Consider the following 18217-nt stretch of genomic DNA (forward strand, 5'->3'; position numbering starts at 1 on the left):
TTTTTTTACTAACAAAATGCTAGGAAAAATCGTTTCTCATACAAATGTGAAAATAAAAGAAATAAGACCGAACTACCAAAATGACATCTGTGTTCAAGACATGGATCTCAAAGAACTAAAAGCAGTTATAGGATTTCTGTTTTATACTACAATCTTCAAAGAAAATTATGAAGATTATTTATCATGGTATAGTACTGATGGCACTGGAAGGGAAATATATCGATTTATCATGAGTAAAAACAGGTTTGAAGTTTTGCTGAAAGCCATACGTTTTGATGATGTAGCAACCCGAGCAGTGCGTCGAGAAAGTAATGCATCTGCACCTATTGCTGACCTCTTGGACTCTTTTGTTCGGCGCTGTCAATCCATTTATGCAATAGGCAGTTGCGCTTGTATTGATGAGATGTTGGTCGCATTTCGAGGAAGATGCAGGTTCAAAATGTATATGCCAAAGAAACCGGCCAAATATAGGATAAAAATTCAATGTCTTACGGATGCAAGGTCTGGATATCTATCCGATGCATATATATACCTAGGCAAAGATTCAGATGGCCTTAATTTACCAGCTGAACATCAACGACTCACCAACGAGGTTGATTCGACGGTTTTTGGATTTACTAAAGATTTCGCCATATCATCATATGTGCCAAAAATAAATAAAGCAGTCATCACAGTTTCGAGTATGCACCATACGCCAAAAGTCGATGAAGGAAACAAAAAATCGGAGATAATACTATTTTATAACCAAACGAAAATTGGAGTGGATCTGCTTGACCAAAGGTGCTCGAATTACTCCATAAGTGGCCGTTGGCAATATTCTACCGACTACTTGACATTTCCATCTCAAATTGCTACGTCGTGAGCCTATCTGTCCAGCCCGAAGGGTAAAGATTGCAAGCAGATTCCAGTTTGTGAAGAAACTAGCTGAACAATTAACAATACCCCACATGGAACGACGTCTAAGCAACGTGAAATTGCAAAGGGATATACGAATCAGTATTCAACGCATCCTCCACAGGAACGTGAGCCCTCCATCAGCAGTTGAACGTAGTACCAGGGCTGAAGAAAGGTTGCCGGCTCGTATAAATTTTTCTACTTGCACTTAAGCAGGGATCACACGATTTGTACATTTGTACACAAAATGCCAAATTTAGATTTGTCCACATTTGCGCATTTGGATAGCGATGTACCAATGATTTGTTTTGCGATCAGACGATTTGGCTGCCAAAGATCCAAATGATTTGGTACACATTTGCGCACAGCAGTAAAGTGACAAATATTGTACACATTCATTCACACGATTTAACCATTTGGTCATAAATACTTAAACAGCTGATCCGGTGTCAACCATACTTTTGCATTTATGATTTCGTGAGATTTTAAGTGAAATAAACAAAAATAATATATACGCACAGGTACTCAGAATTTTGAATACACCCTCAAAATCTGGGGTGAAGGTAAAAAACGTGTTTTTCATAGGTTGAAGCATATACTTGCTCGTAACTTTATTTCTGTTTGCTCGATGAAAAATACTTACATATGCCATTTAAGAGAAATTTGACATTTCGTTGTTTACAACCATTTATAAATGGTTAATTTATCTTGAGAATGGGCACCCTATGTATGTATACTAGTTAACAAAATAGTCGGACAAGTCGTATTTTAAAATGAAAAAATGTTAAAAATTTAAATTTTTCATATCGATGGCTGAGTGGAAGATCGACCTATCTCGGAAGCCAGTTCAAAAACGCCCTGTCTCTGAAAATTTTTCAAGAACGCCCTACTTCAAAGAGTGATTGAAAAATTCCCTATTTCAGAATTTGGTTGAATAACGCCCTATCTCAGAATTCATTTCAAAAATGCCCTATCTCAAACGAAAATACATTGAAAATAAGCTGATATAGGGCGTTTTTGAATCTGCAGCTGAGATAGGGCGTTTTTCAATGAAATTCTGAAGTAGGGCGTTCTTGAAAAGTTTTCTGAGATAGCGCGTTGTTAAAAAATTTTCTGAGATAGGGCGTTTTCGAACTGGTTGCCGAGATAGGTCGATTTACCACTCAGCCATCGATATACTTTGTAAGATTCCTTTCAGTGATCGGACTTCTACCACATTGTTTTTTGAGCACACCTACCACACAAGGTCTGAAATCTACCACATATTCGCGTTTTTGCTCAACATAATTTTCTTAATTTTAATAGCAAAAATTGTCCAACACTAAACACTAACAACAGGCAGAATGGGAGGATAAAATCAACTGTAAAATAGTAAATTTTCTCAATATTCAATTTTTCGACATCAAACATGGTTTTATTGTGTTAAATTGCAAAATATATGATTTACAAAAAGAATTAATAGCGAAAATGATAAAACCGGCGATTTTTGTGAAAGCATTAACAAATTTCAGTGCATCTCAAATTTCTAAAGCGTTGTTTACTTTTACTTGAGAATTGTCAAAATCGGCAAATCCCAAGTAGCATTTCTGGAACGAGCCACATTTGTTCGCTATATCGTGATGTGATAAAAAGAAAAGCTGGCAGCACTCTGCAAGGTTGCAGAAATCTTTCAAAATATGTTCGAAACTGTCAAGGAAAAAAATTGCCAAAACCTACGCAATTTTTATCAACTTCAATCTTGCACTTTATTATACTAAAATTAATTTTGTTTTAGATTCTAATTAAAATGTTTGCAATTTAGGAGAAACCTTGCAGATTTTTTTTAATTTTTGTACAAAGTTTGATCCAAAACTTGAGATCTACCACATTTTTTTGAAATCTACCACATTTTTTTGAAATCTACCACATTTTTTTTTAGATTCTATCACACAAATTTTTTTTTAAGTCCGATCACTGATTCCTTTGGGTTAGCAAAAATCGGGTTACTTGAGGTTTTTATTTTTTTACTCGTTTTTTTTAGTGTGAAGCTAACAAGTATTGTACCATTTTACAATCCTGATTAAATGCGCGAACTTTTAATGGCACTTGCCAAGGCACTTTAGTACATTTTTTTTTAAAGGAGGGTCTTTCAAAGTCGACAAATTATAAAAATTTTAAATCATAGTTTAACAAATAGTCTTAATTCTAGAAAACTTGGGGCAATTGTGTCATTATTTTTGACTTAGGTTGTAGAAATGTTATTTAGGGTTAAGGTTCCGAAGTTTAAATGAACAAAAATAATAAAAATTAACACAATAACCGAAAAATGGTCACAGTTTGACCAACATCCTGGGTTTTTCTAAAAATGCACATAATTTTCAAACTGCATGGGATAGATTTTTTTTCTGATTTTTCTCATGATGGTTACAATCAATCCTGTCACCCCGTTTCGGCTTGACGTTCAGTTCTGGGACACCCTGTATACTTATTGGAATTTATACAATGTTGTACTACAAATGATGACTGTATAAACAATTTTAATTCAACAGGATTACGATTTTTAAAATCATTTACAACCTTGTACAAAATTCAGCCGACGACGATATACTCATGGAGTGGAAAAGGAATATTATTCAGATGTCTTTTAACGGAATAGATGAGTGTGATCACACATTATCGTCACATATGTGGAAATGCATTTTACTCATACAATCAAAATATGAGGATTGGTAAGTTAAATCAGTTTAAACCTCATTCAATTAAAAAATACATAAGTGGATCATTCAATTAAAAGCTATGTTCGTATACATTGTCTGTTCAATATTAGTCTGTTCAGGCTTTGCCAAAGTGGGTGCCGCTATTGGCTAGAGTATACTAGTGGTGCGGACAAATCTTTACTGCCATACCTAAATAAAAGCGTCAGCGTTATCCGGCTGTCAAAAAATTCTCATGCCCATACAATTTGTATGAAACATACCGAAACAACGCGGCGCCAACGCTGAGCGGTTGGAAAATCCGATTTTGAAATGGCGTTAGGTATTGAAGTTGGCTGCAGAAAACGGCGAAACTGTCATTTTGGTGTTACACACAAACAAACCTATGCTTATTGTTGGTGTTATTTCTGCATTTGACGTAGCGTTGACGCTTTTGTTACGGTATGCCACTTCGGCGCTAACACTAGGCGTCAGAAACCGCTCCGTCCAACGCTTTTGTTTAGGTATGGCAGTTAAACTTTCCATACACAACGCAAGCGGTTTGATCAAACTTCAACATGGCGATCAGAAAATCAAGAAATTTTGATTTTTATTAAAATTACATTCAGCGGCTCGTCAAACCCCATACACAAAACAAATGGCTTGCAGAAAAGGGATATTTCGCTTGGTTTGTCAAGCCGCTGGTGTGGTGTATTTCGCTCTTAACCGTAGTTCCCCAGTATATTTTGTCAAAGAAAAATTTAATCAAAAAATTTTCAGAAAAATAGCCGAAAACGTTCCCTTTCTACCCATTTTAGGTACTTTTGTAGACCTAATCCGCGTTTCATCCACCTTTCTTCCCGATTTCGGATTAATTTTCAGATTTTTTGCTGGCTGGGCTGTTCTCGTAACAAGCGCCGGAGCTTTGCGCACGTGTATATGTTACTTATTCATTGGAACTTCGCAATCACACTGTGAAAGAGCGAGTCAACACGATTTTAAAGGCAGTCGAGAACGAACTTATTAAGAGTTTGAAAACTTGTGAATTTTTCAGTTTGCAACGTGACGAAAGTACCGACGTAGCGGGACTTAATGTTCTTCTCGTGTTAGTGAGGTACCCATTCGCAATGCAAATCGAAGAAGAACTTTTGATGAGTACTTGACACTTACACCACTAGCGACGAAATTTTTAAAGCTATCGACAAATTTGTACAGAAAAATGGTTTGAAATGAAGCAAGTGTGCGGATATTTGCAGTGGTTTGAAAAACGAAAGGAGCGATGTCTAAGATGAAGCAAGAGGCAGAAAACGCCACGAGAAGTCACTGTATGATCCGGTATTCCCTGGCGATTAGGAAGATGACGCCACTAGATTTAAAACCCGTATTGGATGACACTGCGAAGATAACAGAGTCCTACGGAATTAAAATACATCTTTGGTTTCTTCTAGCACGTCGAGATTTTTTTATTGGTTACATGTATATTTTAGAATTTCTAGCAATTTGCATGAAAACCCCATAAATACACAAAGTAAATCAGAAAAACGTATTTAACTTCAAATTTAACGCTAAAAAAATTGATAACAGCCGGTTTTACTAGCAATTTAAATGGAAAATGATTTTTTATTATCTGTCAATTTCCATATAAAGTTATAGAAATTAAAATAATTTTTCAATTAAATTGCTTTCGTAAAATTGGCTGTAAAAGTTATTTTCTTAGAGTTAACGCGCATTACCAGCGTTAACTTGGAAGGTTTAGAAAAAAAACATTGTCGAATATTTTCCCAACATTGACTCTGAGGATGTCTACAGCTTTATAACAAACCCGTTTCATATGACCCGAAAAGGAAACCTACTGAGATGACAAATTAAGCTTTTGAAAACCTTCTAATAAAATAAAATATTCCGACGAATTGATAACCTTCTCCTTTTGGTGAAGTCGGCTAAAAACAAATACACCAACAAGCTTTCAGCGTTAAATGATTTCAGGGTAAAATTGTTAAAGCTCCCAATAAACTTAAAGGAAATAATGACATCGTCAAAACAATTTCAGTCCTCACATTAAAGCTAAATGAGCATAAAGTTTGCATTGTGTTTTCTTGTTTTCGTAGACATTTGAAGAGAAGGGTGGCGCGGTAAAAAAAAGTTTAGGAACCCCTGGTCTAGTTCATAGATCGGACTATGTTAGGGGTCCCATTTTGTCGTGGTATTGGTGCGTCACGATCAGTCGTGATTGCCACTTTGTTATAAATGCACTAAAAGTGGGACTTGTTCGTTCATGGGCCTTTTTCCTTCTTCTTGTTCGGGCAGTCAAGCAATGAATTTTTGTAGTTCTTGGCAGCTAAAACTTATTAAAAAATTACATTTCACAGATTTGATGCTGTTAAAATCTTTTAAAGATTTACTTTTAATTACCAATATTTGGTTATAGTGATCAAGTAGAAAAGTTGGATATGGCGAAATAAATATATATCCAGTTAGTAAAAGTCTGCAATTTACTTAAGACGTCTAGTTGGGAAAATGTATAGCCATGTGAAAAATAATAAGAACACGACATTTTGACCAACTTTGGCTTTATTTCTTTTGTTTGTTTAATATTTATTTATTATTTTTTTTACTAAAACATAGCTCATTATCAGGGAACGGATTTTATGGATATTACCTTTTTTTCTGCTAAAGAGATAGAGTATATTCGATTAAGAATGCCCACCATTTAGTATTCCCTGATTCTATATATACACTTTTGATGTTGCCTTTTTTGCCTTTTTTAAGATATGTGCATTTTTTTTGCCTTTTCTACCATAAAGGCAAGTATGAGGCAAGAAAAGCTAAAACTCCATATAAAATGACGAACAAGAAATGGCTAAGACATTTTCATGTGTAAAATTTCCTTAAGGCAGTATGCAATTCTTAAGAAATTTGCTACGCTTCTAGTACGGTTTTCTAAAATTTTTTTTGTGAAAAAAGAGCACAAGGCAACCCATATTTACAACAGAAGCATATCTTCTTCTTCTTTATTGGCGCTGTAACCGCCTAAGCAATTTTGCCGAGTCCAAAACAGCACGCCAGTCATTTCTCTTCTGTGCTAACTGACGCCAATTGGAAATGCCAAGTGAAGCCAAGTCCTTCTCCACCGGGTCTTTCCAACGCAGAGGAGACCTTCCTCTTCCTCTGTTACCAGCATCGCGGCCCGCGTTGAATATTTTCAAAGCAGGAGCGTTTCTGTCCATTCGAAGGACATGGCCAAGCCAGCGGAGCCGCTGAATTTTAATTCGCTGCACTATGTCTATATCGTTGTAAAGCTCGTACAACTCATCGTTAAATCGTCTGCGATATTCGCCATCACCAACGCGTAAAGGTCCGTAAATCTTTCGCAGAATCTCTCTCGAAAACTCCAAGAGCCGCCTCATCAGATGCTTTCATTGTCCATGCCTCGGCGCCATACACCAGCACAGGCATGATGAGTGACTTATAGAGTGTGATCTTTGTACGACGAGAGAGGACTTTACTTCTCAATTGCCTACTCAGCCCAAAGTAGCACTTGTTGGCAAGAGTGATTCTCCGTTGGATTTCAAGGCTGACATTATTACTGGTGTTAATGCTGGTTCCCAAATAAACGAAGTCGTCTACTTTTTCAAACTTGTAACTGTCAACAGTGACGTGGGTGCCAAGACGCGTATGCTCTGACTGTTTGTGTGATGACAGGAGATACTTCGTTTTGTCCTCGTTCACCATGCTCGTTCGCTTTGCTTCTCTATCCAATCCCGAGAAGGCAGAACAGACGTAGCCCTTGTTTTTACCGATAATATCGATGTCGTCGGCATACGCCAGCAGTTGTACGCTCTTGTAAAGTATTGTGCCTGAGCGGTTCAGTTTTGCGGCTCTTATTATCTTCTCCAATATCAGATTAAAGAAATCACATGAAAGGGAGTCCCCTTGTCTGAAACCTCGTTTGGTATCAAACGGCTCGGAGAAGTCCTTCCCTATTCTGACGGAGCTGGTGGTATTGCTCAACGTCATTTTACACAGCCGTATTAGTTTCGCGGGGATACCAAATTCAGACATCGCGGCATAAAACCAACTTCTCTTCGTGCTGTCGAAAGCGGCTTTGAAATCGACAAATACATGGTGTGTGTCGATCCTATTCTCGCGGGTCTTTTCTATCTGATCTATGGTGGATTTTCCAGGTCTAAAGCCACACTGATAAGGCCCAATCAGTTCATTGACGGTGGGCTTCAGTCTTTCACACAATACGCTCGATAAGACCTTGTAACCTATGCTTAGAAGGCTGATCCCGCGGTAGTTGGCGCGAATGGTGGAGTCGCCTTTCTTGTGGATTGGGCAGAGCACACTTAAATTCCAGTCGTCGGGCATGCGTTCGTCTGACCATATTCTGCATACAAGCTGATGCATGCACCTCATCAGCTCCTCGCCGCCGGACTTGAATAGCTGGGCTGGCAGGCCGTCAGCTCCAGCAGCTTTGTTGTTTTTCAGCCGCGTAATCGCTATTCGTACCTTGTCATAGTCAGGCGGTGGGATAGCTACACCATCATCAACGACAGGGGACTCGGGTTCGTCTTCTTCTCTACTTTCAGCGCTGCTGCCATTCAGTAGGTTGTAAAAGTGTTCCCTCCACAATTTAAGTATATTCTGGACATCGGTCACTAGGTCGCCATTGTTGTTCTTACAGGAGTTCGCCCCGGTCTTGAAACCTTCCGTAAGTCGCCTAACCCTCTGGTAGAATTTTCGGGCGTTCTTCCTGTCGGCCAGCATCTCAAGCTCTTCGCACTCACGTATTTCTCGCTTCCTTCTTCAGTTCCCTATAACGGTCCCACATGGCTCGCGTTGCGCCCGATCGCAGCGTGGTCCTATAGGCGGCGTCTTGTTTCTCTGCGGCTTCTTGACATTCCTCATCATACCAGTTGTTCTTTCGGGCTCGCTGAAATCCAACTACTTCTTCGGCGGCGGTACTTAATGATCGGGAAATGTGGTTCCACTGCTCGCGTATGTCGGGTTGTTGAAGAGTGCTCTCAGTTCCATAATTTCTTGAGGAAAAAGTGATTCAACAGGATGTGAAGTATCAGATGTCAAAAATCCATGGACACACACTCGAAATAATGACAATTTTTTTCTTGTCCGTTTTCCTGAGAGCTGCATACTGGCCTTTACTTGTAAAGGACAAATAAAAAGCCCTTACTCCTGATAATATGAAGGTTGTTAATGTTCCATATTTAAATTGGGCGTCACTTGTATCAAATCACGTCGAGCGCACGTTTAGTACATTGAAGGCTTTTCTTCGCGAAAATCGAATGCTGCCTGAAAACTTTAAATTGCATCTTGTGGTTCAACTAAACTATAAAGATTAAAGTTTTGTGAGTTAAAAACTCGAAAGGAGAAAATAGTCAACGATTCAAAGTAGAAATGTTTCAATAATGACTCTAGTGCGTAGTTTTTCTCTTTATACTTGTAAAATAAACATTTCTAAAATAAATGCATTTTTTTATTATTTTTCGGTTTTTGTCTTTTTTTAGTGCCTTTTTGCGATTTCTAGTGCCTATTTCGCTCTTTTATTTTGCCTTTTCTAGCCTATTTCGTTATTTGATTTTGCCTTTTTTATAGGTCTTTAGGTCCTAAAAATCCGTTCCCTGCTCATTATCTAACAAAAACCATATAAGTCAAAATTTCAAACTTTGTAGAAAAATTAGATAAATTCAAAAAAAATTTAGAACAATAACCAACAAAGTTATTGAGCTAGTATCACTTTGAAAACATTATGGTTTCTCAATTTTTAGAGTTCTAACTGTCAAATCTTCTGGCATACACAAGCTACAAAAACGGTTGGATACTGCTTTGCAGATTTTCACAAGCTTTAACCAAAAAGTACATTAAATAAACAAAAGAAAAATAACCAAACCTGGTCAAAATGTCGTATCCTTTTTGTTAATAATTACAAAACCACTATCTATCTATAAACAATGCTTTGGTCGATAAAAGTTTTCAACTACTTTTGTGAACTTGTTGTATACTTGAATCAGCTAATCGTTTATTATTGCAAAACAAGTTTCAGTTTGCCACAAATAACTCAATTTACTCAATGGTTGTTGTGTTTATAATAGTGTTTACTTTCTTATTTTATTTGCATATATTAAGCATAAAAAATACATACATATTTACATAAATAGTTACAACACTGAGGGAAATAATTGTAAAATGAAATAAAAGCGTATTTGAATCAAATGAAAAACGTGCTCAAAAGTAGTGTATAATGGAAATATTCAATTCAAATACGCCCATAATAAAATGAAGCATTTTACACTTCACGGATGCTTTTTCATAATTAAGATAAAAATAAAAAAAAATTAATTTGCATGTTGCCTGCAATGGAATTTGAACCTTGACCAGCGTTGCCGTTTTGATACAACTGTATCATTTTTTAAACTTCTTTTAAAATTTTGTAATTTGATACTTTGATACTTTTTTATTTACAAATGCCAAATTTTGATACTAATAAAAATATTTTTGAATCCGCGGTCCGCGGTGGGTTTGTTGTTGTAATATGAACTAGCCTTGTTTACAACAAACACATCATTTTGACATTCAGAAGGACCGCGGCGAAAATCTAAATGCGCTAGTAACTCCACCTAGTATAAATTCGCCTTGCTCACAACTTTACTGAAGCTGAACGTTTTTTACAATTAAATATGATGAAAACAAAATTGAAAATTAAGTAGGTATGATTTAGGAACGGTTAAGGCTGTAATGTTTGCAAAACCAATTCAATGGGATCAGTTATGCAAGACTTAGACTTGAATTAACTTGAAAATTGTATATCTGGCAAATGAGCAGCGCATGTATGTAGTTAAAGCTCAGTTATGCAAGACTTAGACTTGACTTGTCTTGAAAATTGTATATCTGGCAATTGAGCAGCGCGTGTATGTAATTACCCAAAAAAAATACTTCACATAGAAACTTGGAAAACTGTAGCTTTTTGATTTCTAAGTTAAATTTCTAAGTGCAAAGAGAGCCGTGAGAGAATCATGCTGCCACATCATTTTGTCACATATTTTTATTAAAATTCCTTCAAATATGCCACACAAATATGATTTCTTGTATGAATGCAATTCATCTGGCAATCGAAAAAGAAACAAATAAAGACAGAAAATAAAATAAAAACAATCTCAATTTGATAGGCTTAAATACATTTATTTCAATTGTAATTGTAAAAAAAAGCAATAGATGATGACACGAAGAGTAATCGTTTCTAAGTTTCTAGGTAAGTCAAGTCAAGTCTAAGACTTGCATAACCGGACTTTTAAGAAACTTGTTAATTTTTTGTTTTTATTGGTATAATTTCATTAATTCTTAACTAAAAAAAAAATTGTAAAACAGTTGTTGTATTTACTTTTGATACGTTTTGATACTTTTTTGGCTTGGCAATTGATAAATCTTTTGACCCTCTTGATATTAACAAATTGTGGCTAGCATCTTTGCGCACTCAGCTACAACCAGACATGTATGTAAATGTGCTTTCAAATGTTGAGTTCAAAACCAACATCACAGCACCAGCGTTGCCGCGAGCTTGAAAAAAAAGTATCAGTTACCAAGCAGGAAAAGTATCAAAGTATCAAAAGCAAATAAAACTGTTATTTTTTAAACTTTTATTTAAAAAACAAATAATAAAAAAATCAGGGACCGAAAATAACTGTTATCTCGAATTTACGAATTGAAAACGTTGCCCGAATTCTGAAATTTAACGAAAACGTTTCATAACAGTTATTTATTAGATGAAAAATTTGTTATGTCTCCGATAAGAGTTATAACTACTGTGACCAACTATTTCATAGCTCAAAGAAGTACAGCCTAGGTTGGGTTAAGTTATCGCCGCTAGCCGAATATGAAATTTCTAATACGGCTAATTTCGATCCCTGAGAGCTTAGTGTTTGTTCAGAAGTGCGAGCAAAAATGCTCCCATCTTATCCTCGGGAAGGTTGGTCAGTCTAAAAGAAAGTGTGGAGACAATTCCACAAAAGGATCAGTTGAAGTTCCTAGTCTCACCGCATGAACGAGCACAGAAGTGCGTTTTCTGTTATAGGAGGGCCAAGAATCCTCGCTGTCTCACAGGATGAAAAGTTTTCCGGTACATTGGCTAAATGAGTCGTGTGGTCTCTTGAATATCTTTAAAATGAAGCAATTGATATACCTACGGTGATCTTTTCTTGTTAATTCGCCACTTTTACAATTCTTGGTAATATTTATGAACTGATTTCTAGGTAGGTGCAAGATCGCGTGATCGTGCATGAGGGCGTCAGACAAACTTAACCCCATCTTTCATTTAGACATCTGAAAAATAAATTCATATAACTTAAACATAGGGCCAAAGCAGACCATCATCGGGTAAATTTTTATCAAATTATGTTCCATCATACAGGTACATAGCTCACATTTAAAATTTGAACGAAATCGGGTAATAAATGACCTGGCTATTTTCAGTGATTACTGCTTATCTGCTTTTGAAAACAAGGCTCAGATGGATGCCATCTACACTAACTTCTCGAAAGCTTTCGACATCTCTTTCATTCAACATTTTTGTGTTGGGTTAAATCCTACTTAACTGATAGGCGCTGCTTTGTGGTAGTCGATAATGCAACCTCACAACCGTTCATCGGGTGTCCCTCAAGGCAGCATCCTCGGGGTCCCTATTTTTTGTGCTTTTCATCGACGATATCAGTTCTTGTTTCAAATTTGCTAATTACCTACTAACGGGTGATTTTTTAAGAGCTTGATAACTTTTTTTTTAAAAAAAACGCATAAAATTTGCAAAATCTCATCGGTTCTTTATTTGAAACGTTAGATTGGTCCATGACATTTACTTTTTGAAGATAATTTCATTTAAATGTTGACCGCGGCTGCGTCTTAGGTGGTCCATTCGGAAAGTCCAATTTTGGGCAACTTTTTCGAGCATTTCGGCCGGAATAGCCCGAATTTCTTCGGAAATGTTGTCTTCCAAAGCTGGAATAGTTGCTGGCTTATTTCTGTAGACTTTAGACTTGACGTAGCCCCACAAAAAATAGTCTAAAGGCGTCAAATCGCATGATCTTGGTGGCCAACTTACCGGTCCATTTCTTGAGATGAATTGTTCTCCGAAGTTTTCCCTCAAAATGGCCATAGAATCGCGAGCTGTGTGGCATGTAGCGCCATCTTGTTGAAACCACATGTCAACCAAGTTCAGTTCTTCCATTTTTGGCAACAAAAAGTTTGTTAGCATCGAACGATAGCGATCGCCATTCACCGTAACGTTGCGTCCAACAGCATCTTTGAAAAAATACGGTCCAATGATTCCACCAGCGTACAAACCACACCAAACAGTGCATTTTTCGGGATGCATGGGCAGTTCTTGAACGGCTTCTGGTTGCTCTTCACTCCAAATGCGGCAATTTTGCTTATTTACGAAGCCATTCAACCAGAAATGAGCCTCATCGCTGAACAAAATTTGTCGATAAAAAAGCGGATTTTCTGCCAACTTTTCTAGGGCCCATTCACTGAAAATTCGACGTTGTGGCAGATCGTTCGGCTTCAGTTCTTGCACGAGCTGTATTTTATACGGTTTTACACCAAGATCTTTGCGTAAAATCTTCCATGTGGTCGAATAACACAAACCCAATTGCTGCGAACGGCGACGAATCGACATTTCACGGTCTTCAGCAACACTCTCAGAAACAGACGCAATATTCTCTTCTGTACGCACTGTACGCATTCGTGTGGTTGGTTTAATGTCCAATAAAGTAAACTGAGTGCGAAACTTGGTCACAATCGCATTAATTGTTTGCTCACTTGGTCGATTATGTAGACCATAAATCGGACGTAAAGCGCGAAACACATTTCGAACCGAACACTGATTTTGGTAATAAAATTCAATGATTTGCAAGCGTTGCTCGTTAGTAAGTCTATTCATGATGAAATTTCAAAGCATACTGAGCATCTTTCTCTTTGACACCATGTCTGAAATCCCACGTGATCTGTCAAATACTAATGCATGAAAATCCTAACCTCAAAAAAATCACCCGTTATAAGCTGATGACCTTAAAATATTTGCAACTATCAAAAATCTTTATGACTCAGCCAACCTGAAATCAGACCTGAACAGAGTTCATGAATGGTCTTGAAAAAATCAGTTGACGCTGAATATCAGCAAATGCTTTCATGTATCTTACAGTAAACATATCAATACTTTGCATACATCATATTCTATCGCTGACTCTGTTTTGCAATATGTGACCCAAATGAAGGTCCTTGGTGTTGTCTTTTACTCCAAACTTGCATTCAATAGTCATGTCGATTACATTCTTTCGCGCTCATACTCGATGTTAGCTTTTGTCCGCCGAAACTGTCAGGCGTTTAGGAACCCTTACACTCTTAAAACTCTGTTTTGTGCACTAGTCAGGTCAAGACTGGAGTATGCAACATTTATTTGGAGGCCTTACACTAAAATTCTATCTAACCGATTAGAACGTGTTCAAAACGTTTTTATAAAATTTGCTCTCCGTTCATTAAGTTTTTCTTTGCCACTACCTTCTTACTATTCTCTTTGCCAACTAATCAACCTTACAACACTGGATAACAGAAGATCCATTTTAGCGTTCACGTTTGTCGTTAACATCATAATTGGCTCAATTGACTGCCCTCCTCTTCTAGAAAATATTGAATTTAATATTCCCTCTAGAATCCTCCGCCATTGGGACTTCTTTAAAATGGGTTTCTCTAGAAGCAGTTATGGTGCCAACGCTCCGATCTCTAGAACCGGTGCTGAACTCAACTTATGCCGAATTTCCACTAGGCATTGAAATGACAAAAAATGTATGCCATTTAAAAAAAATGCACCGTGGAAATGAACTTAATGACTATTTTTTTAATGTAATGACACGATTATTTTTCAATGCCCGACTTTGTCATTTGTCATTTTTGCCATTTAATGCCTAGTGAGCATGAGTCTTCAATGCTTTAGACATTGATTTCACACAATCAGGCCCTGCCTTAGTCACACATCTGCGAACATTTTTCTCTTAAGCTTAGCTCTTTTGAACTTAATGTATTTAAAATTTATCTTAATTTTTAAGTTTTAGTAGCACTTAATTAGTGATAGCTGAGTAGTCTGTAAGAATAATCTGTATTCCAAGACTGAAATAAATAAATGGGGGAAAAAATTTAAATTAAATTAAATACGATTTTTATAAATAACTCTACTCCAGCACCACCTAGTGAGATTTCTAGTAGCATGTAAAAGGACCATATATGTTTGTAAGATAACCTCCGACAATCTGACGGAACTCTATTCTGTGGTTTTTGAGTTTAGTCCGAACAACGAAAACGGCTATCATTTTATGCAAATAGGTATGTAGATAGGACAGTCTGTAGCGAAACTAGTAATATCAAAGCTCAATTCCCTGTGAAAAATTTAAAAAATTCTTCAAAATTTTCACTTAAATTTTACCTTTTACTAAAAACTAAAAGCAAAGTTACAATAGTTCAATGGGATTTAGAAATCTAGGAGACAATAATTCCCAATCGAATGATACTTGCGCGTTTATGTAAATGTATATCGATCCAGCCTTTCCAATAATTAGGTTATCTTATAAATTTAACTGAATTAAAGTTTTAAAATAAGTGGCAACCCGCTTCAAAAATATTTTCAAAAGCTTCCTAATCCTCTTTAGTTTAATGTCCGTATTGTAATATTTCATTTATTTTACAAATTTAAATGAATAAAATTTTTCAAGCAGTTGGCAAATCCCCTAAACATATTTTCGGCATTAAAATTTCCTAGCCTCTTTAGTTTGATGCCAATATTGCAATATTTAATTTATGCTATCAATTAAATTAAATTAAAGTTTTCAAATAGTTTTCAGCTGGTAGCATTTGTAAACCTCTTTCTTTTGACAGCCATATTGAAGCGTATCAATTGACCTAAACTGAAATTTTAAACACATGTGGCAACTCTCATTTTTTTCTTTTATATTGCAACCTAGATCTCCACCTCTCGCTATCAATCTCCTCCTTTTCCTTCACGTTGGTGGCACTGTTAACCTCAACCTGTTGGAGAACAGATAAAGGAAGGTGAAACATCTCCCCTGGCTTGACCCTGCTTTCGTCCACGGACTACCCCAATTTCCTCAACATTTTTTATTTTGTTCGCCTTGAGCTGGTGGTTGCGGTATTCTGTTACCTGAGTATGTAGGGGTGACACCCTACAGAAATGGCTTTCGGGTTAACGTTCCGATCTCGTCGCAGTTAAGTTGGGGGTTGTAGGTAACGGTTGACACGCCATCCCGTTTTTGCACTTGATCTGGCTCTGACCCCTTGCCTAATAAGGGTAAGGGGTCAACCCACCGCATGTCCTCCCTGTCTTCATAAATACCCATGGGATCCTATAGTGACTACAACGGCCGAGTGAGGATAGCGGCTTCGAGTGGGGACCCTTTTAGAATGGACAAGCCGATTAATTTAAAACTGAAAAAACAAACACACACTTCGTCTTCCCCAGCTCGGGGAAAGACAGCGCAGGCGCAAGCGCCTAGTGCGCCTTCTAGCCCTATGGATGGCATTTCCGGGGCGTCTCTGGGGGCAACTTCAGGTCGCTCCGTGATAACGGGCGTTATGGTGGAGCCCAGCAACAGCAAGGCTGCAGAGACTATGCTGGCAACGGCAGGTCAATCTGTGGACCCTGAGCCCGTGTGCCCACCAAACGCCGGAACGGCTGCGAAGCCGTTACTCAAGGGGGCAGGGATCTCACCACCTGGCTCAAGCGGGGAAAGTCGACACGCGGCCACAAAAATTAACACCGGGGGAGCAGCCGCGAGGGAAACTACGGGCGGCTCTTCTCAGGGCGGCCCCTTCACACTGAAAAGCGGGAGGCGGCCAAAACTCTTAAAAAGTATGAAGGGGTGAGGTTGGACACGCTTCCTCAGAGTGCGAGGGAGGCGTGAGCGAGGGCGAAAGCCCTACTACCAAACTTCCATACCACAGCTGGGGTTTCGGTGGAAAGCCAAACCAAAAGACAAAGGTCGGTGGAGGAACAACAGCCTCCACCGAAGAAAATCTGGACGCACTCCGGGGCAGCTAGACCTATCTTTGCTGAAGTTGCTAGGGACAGGATCCTTATTGGGGCTCTTGACCGCGGCAACGAACTCGGCTCCATCCCTCGGCACCAATGGAGGTGGGTGAAGGCAGCTCTGGCAAACGTCATTTTTGACGTCTTGCTGGAGAACCCCGGAACCCCTCCCGAGTGCAGAGATGCCGGCTGGTACCAGGGCCACATCAAGGTTGTGGCTAGCGATGATGCGAGGTCGGTGGCGCTGTATAAGGCCGCCGTCGCAAAGGTGGGAGCTGTCTACCCCGGAGAAAATCTGGAGGTGGTGGACTGGAAAGACATTCCAGTCAGGCCAGGGCGTGGGTGCCGGCCACGCCATCATCGCCGGGCACATCCTTAGAATGCTACAAATTATGAATCCGGCTCTTCCAATGAACGACTGGAGGGTCCTGCGGGTCGAAAACTCGGATGGACTGGCGAGACAAGTGGTCCTGTCTCTAAACAGGGACTCGATAGAGCTTCTGGAGAGGAGACAGGGCCGGGTCTTCTGCGGCCTCGACGAGGTGACCCTAAAGGTCTATCGCGGGGATGCGCAGCGCGCCTCTAGTGCGAGTGCCTCAGTGGACGTGCACATTCAGGCGCTTGAACCGGAGGGGGATCTCCCTGACGCTGAGAGCAGTGCCTCCACGGAATCCAGCCTTGCATTGGCGATCCGGAGGATGTGCGAGGAGGAGCTGCTGCTCAGTGATGGGGAGGACGACGCTGACGTCACCGTCGTAGCAGTGGAGGAGGTGGCAGGAACCTCAAATGAGGGTACTGCAGATCAACCTCCACAGATCTGGGGCAACTTCGCCTGCTCTTTTGAGTCGCCTGTACAACGGCGACGTCGATGTCGCGCTCATCCAAGAACCCTCGGTGAACAACTCAAGGGTCTGTGGCCTGAGCGAGGTGGGTTTTAAGCTTCTGGTGGAGCGAAATAGAGGTAAAATTAGAACCTGTGTAATGGCAAAGTCGGATTTAAATATCTTTCTTCTACCTCATTATAGCTATGGTGACATCACGAGTACCATACTGGAGATAGGAGCCGTGTCGATCGTGCTGGCCTCGCGTCTACTTGCCCTATGAGGCCGGGGCTCCTCCGCAATACTTGTTGCGCAGACTGGTGGACGAACACAGCACAGGTTCGTTCTGATCGGAAGCGATGCTAATGCTCACCATGTACAGTGGGGGAGCTCGAACATCAATAGTCGAGGGGAGTCTCTTTTTAACTACCTTTAACAACTAATCTCATGATATGTAACAGTAGTTCAGAACCCACTTTTGTTGTGAAAAACCGTGAGGAAGTCATAAACCTTACGCTATGTAACGACAATCTTTTTGATGGAGAGTTCTTAACGAACACTCTTTTTCCGACCATAGGTATATATTGAGACAATTCTGGACTTTTCTCTAATTGCTCCGCAGGTTCGAATGAACCTAAGGAATACAGATTGGGAAATCTTCAAAGACGCTCTGGAACGTAAGTTACCATATCCGGCACCTAGTGCACCCAGGTGAGTTGGAAAACATG

At 39.0% G+C, this 18217-nt stretch overlaps 1 protein-coding gene across 1 annotated transcript in view; it reads left to right on the forward strand.

The window, feature by feature from the left end:
- Window positions 1–4590, forward strand: part of LOC118749174 (E3 ubiquitin-protein ligase listerin-like) — a 54218-nt gene extending 49628 nt beyond the window's left edge. Inside the window, exons 2-3 of the mRNA XM_036483950.1 lie at window positions 3423–3602; window positions 4449–4590. Coding sequence (XP_036339843.1) covers window positions 3423–3602; window position 4449 — 181 coding nt within the window. The 3' untranslated portion in view covers window positions 4450–4590. The remainder of the gene's footprint in view (window positions 1–3422; window positions 3603–4448) is intronic.
- The last annotated feature ends 13627 nt before the right edge of the window (window positions 4591–18217 follow it).

The sequence above is a fragment of the Rhagoletis pomonella genome, unplaced genomic scaffold (genome assembly GCF_013731165.1).
Source record: "Rhagoletis pomonella isolate Grant_MI unplaced genomic scaffold, Rhpom_1.0 Rhpom_scaffold_00014, whole genome shotgun sequence".
In the NCBI taxonomy this organism is placed as follows: Eukaryota; Metazoa; Arthropoda; class Insecta; order Diptera; family Tephritidae; genus Rhagoletis; species Rhagoletis pomonella.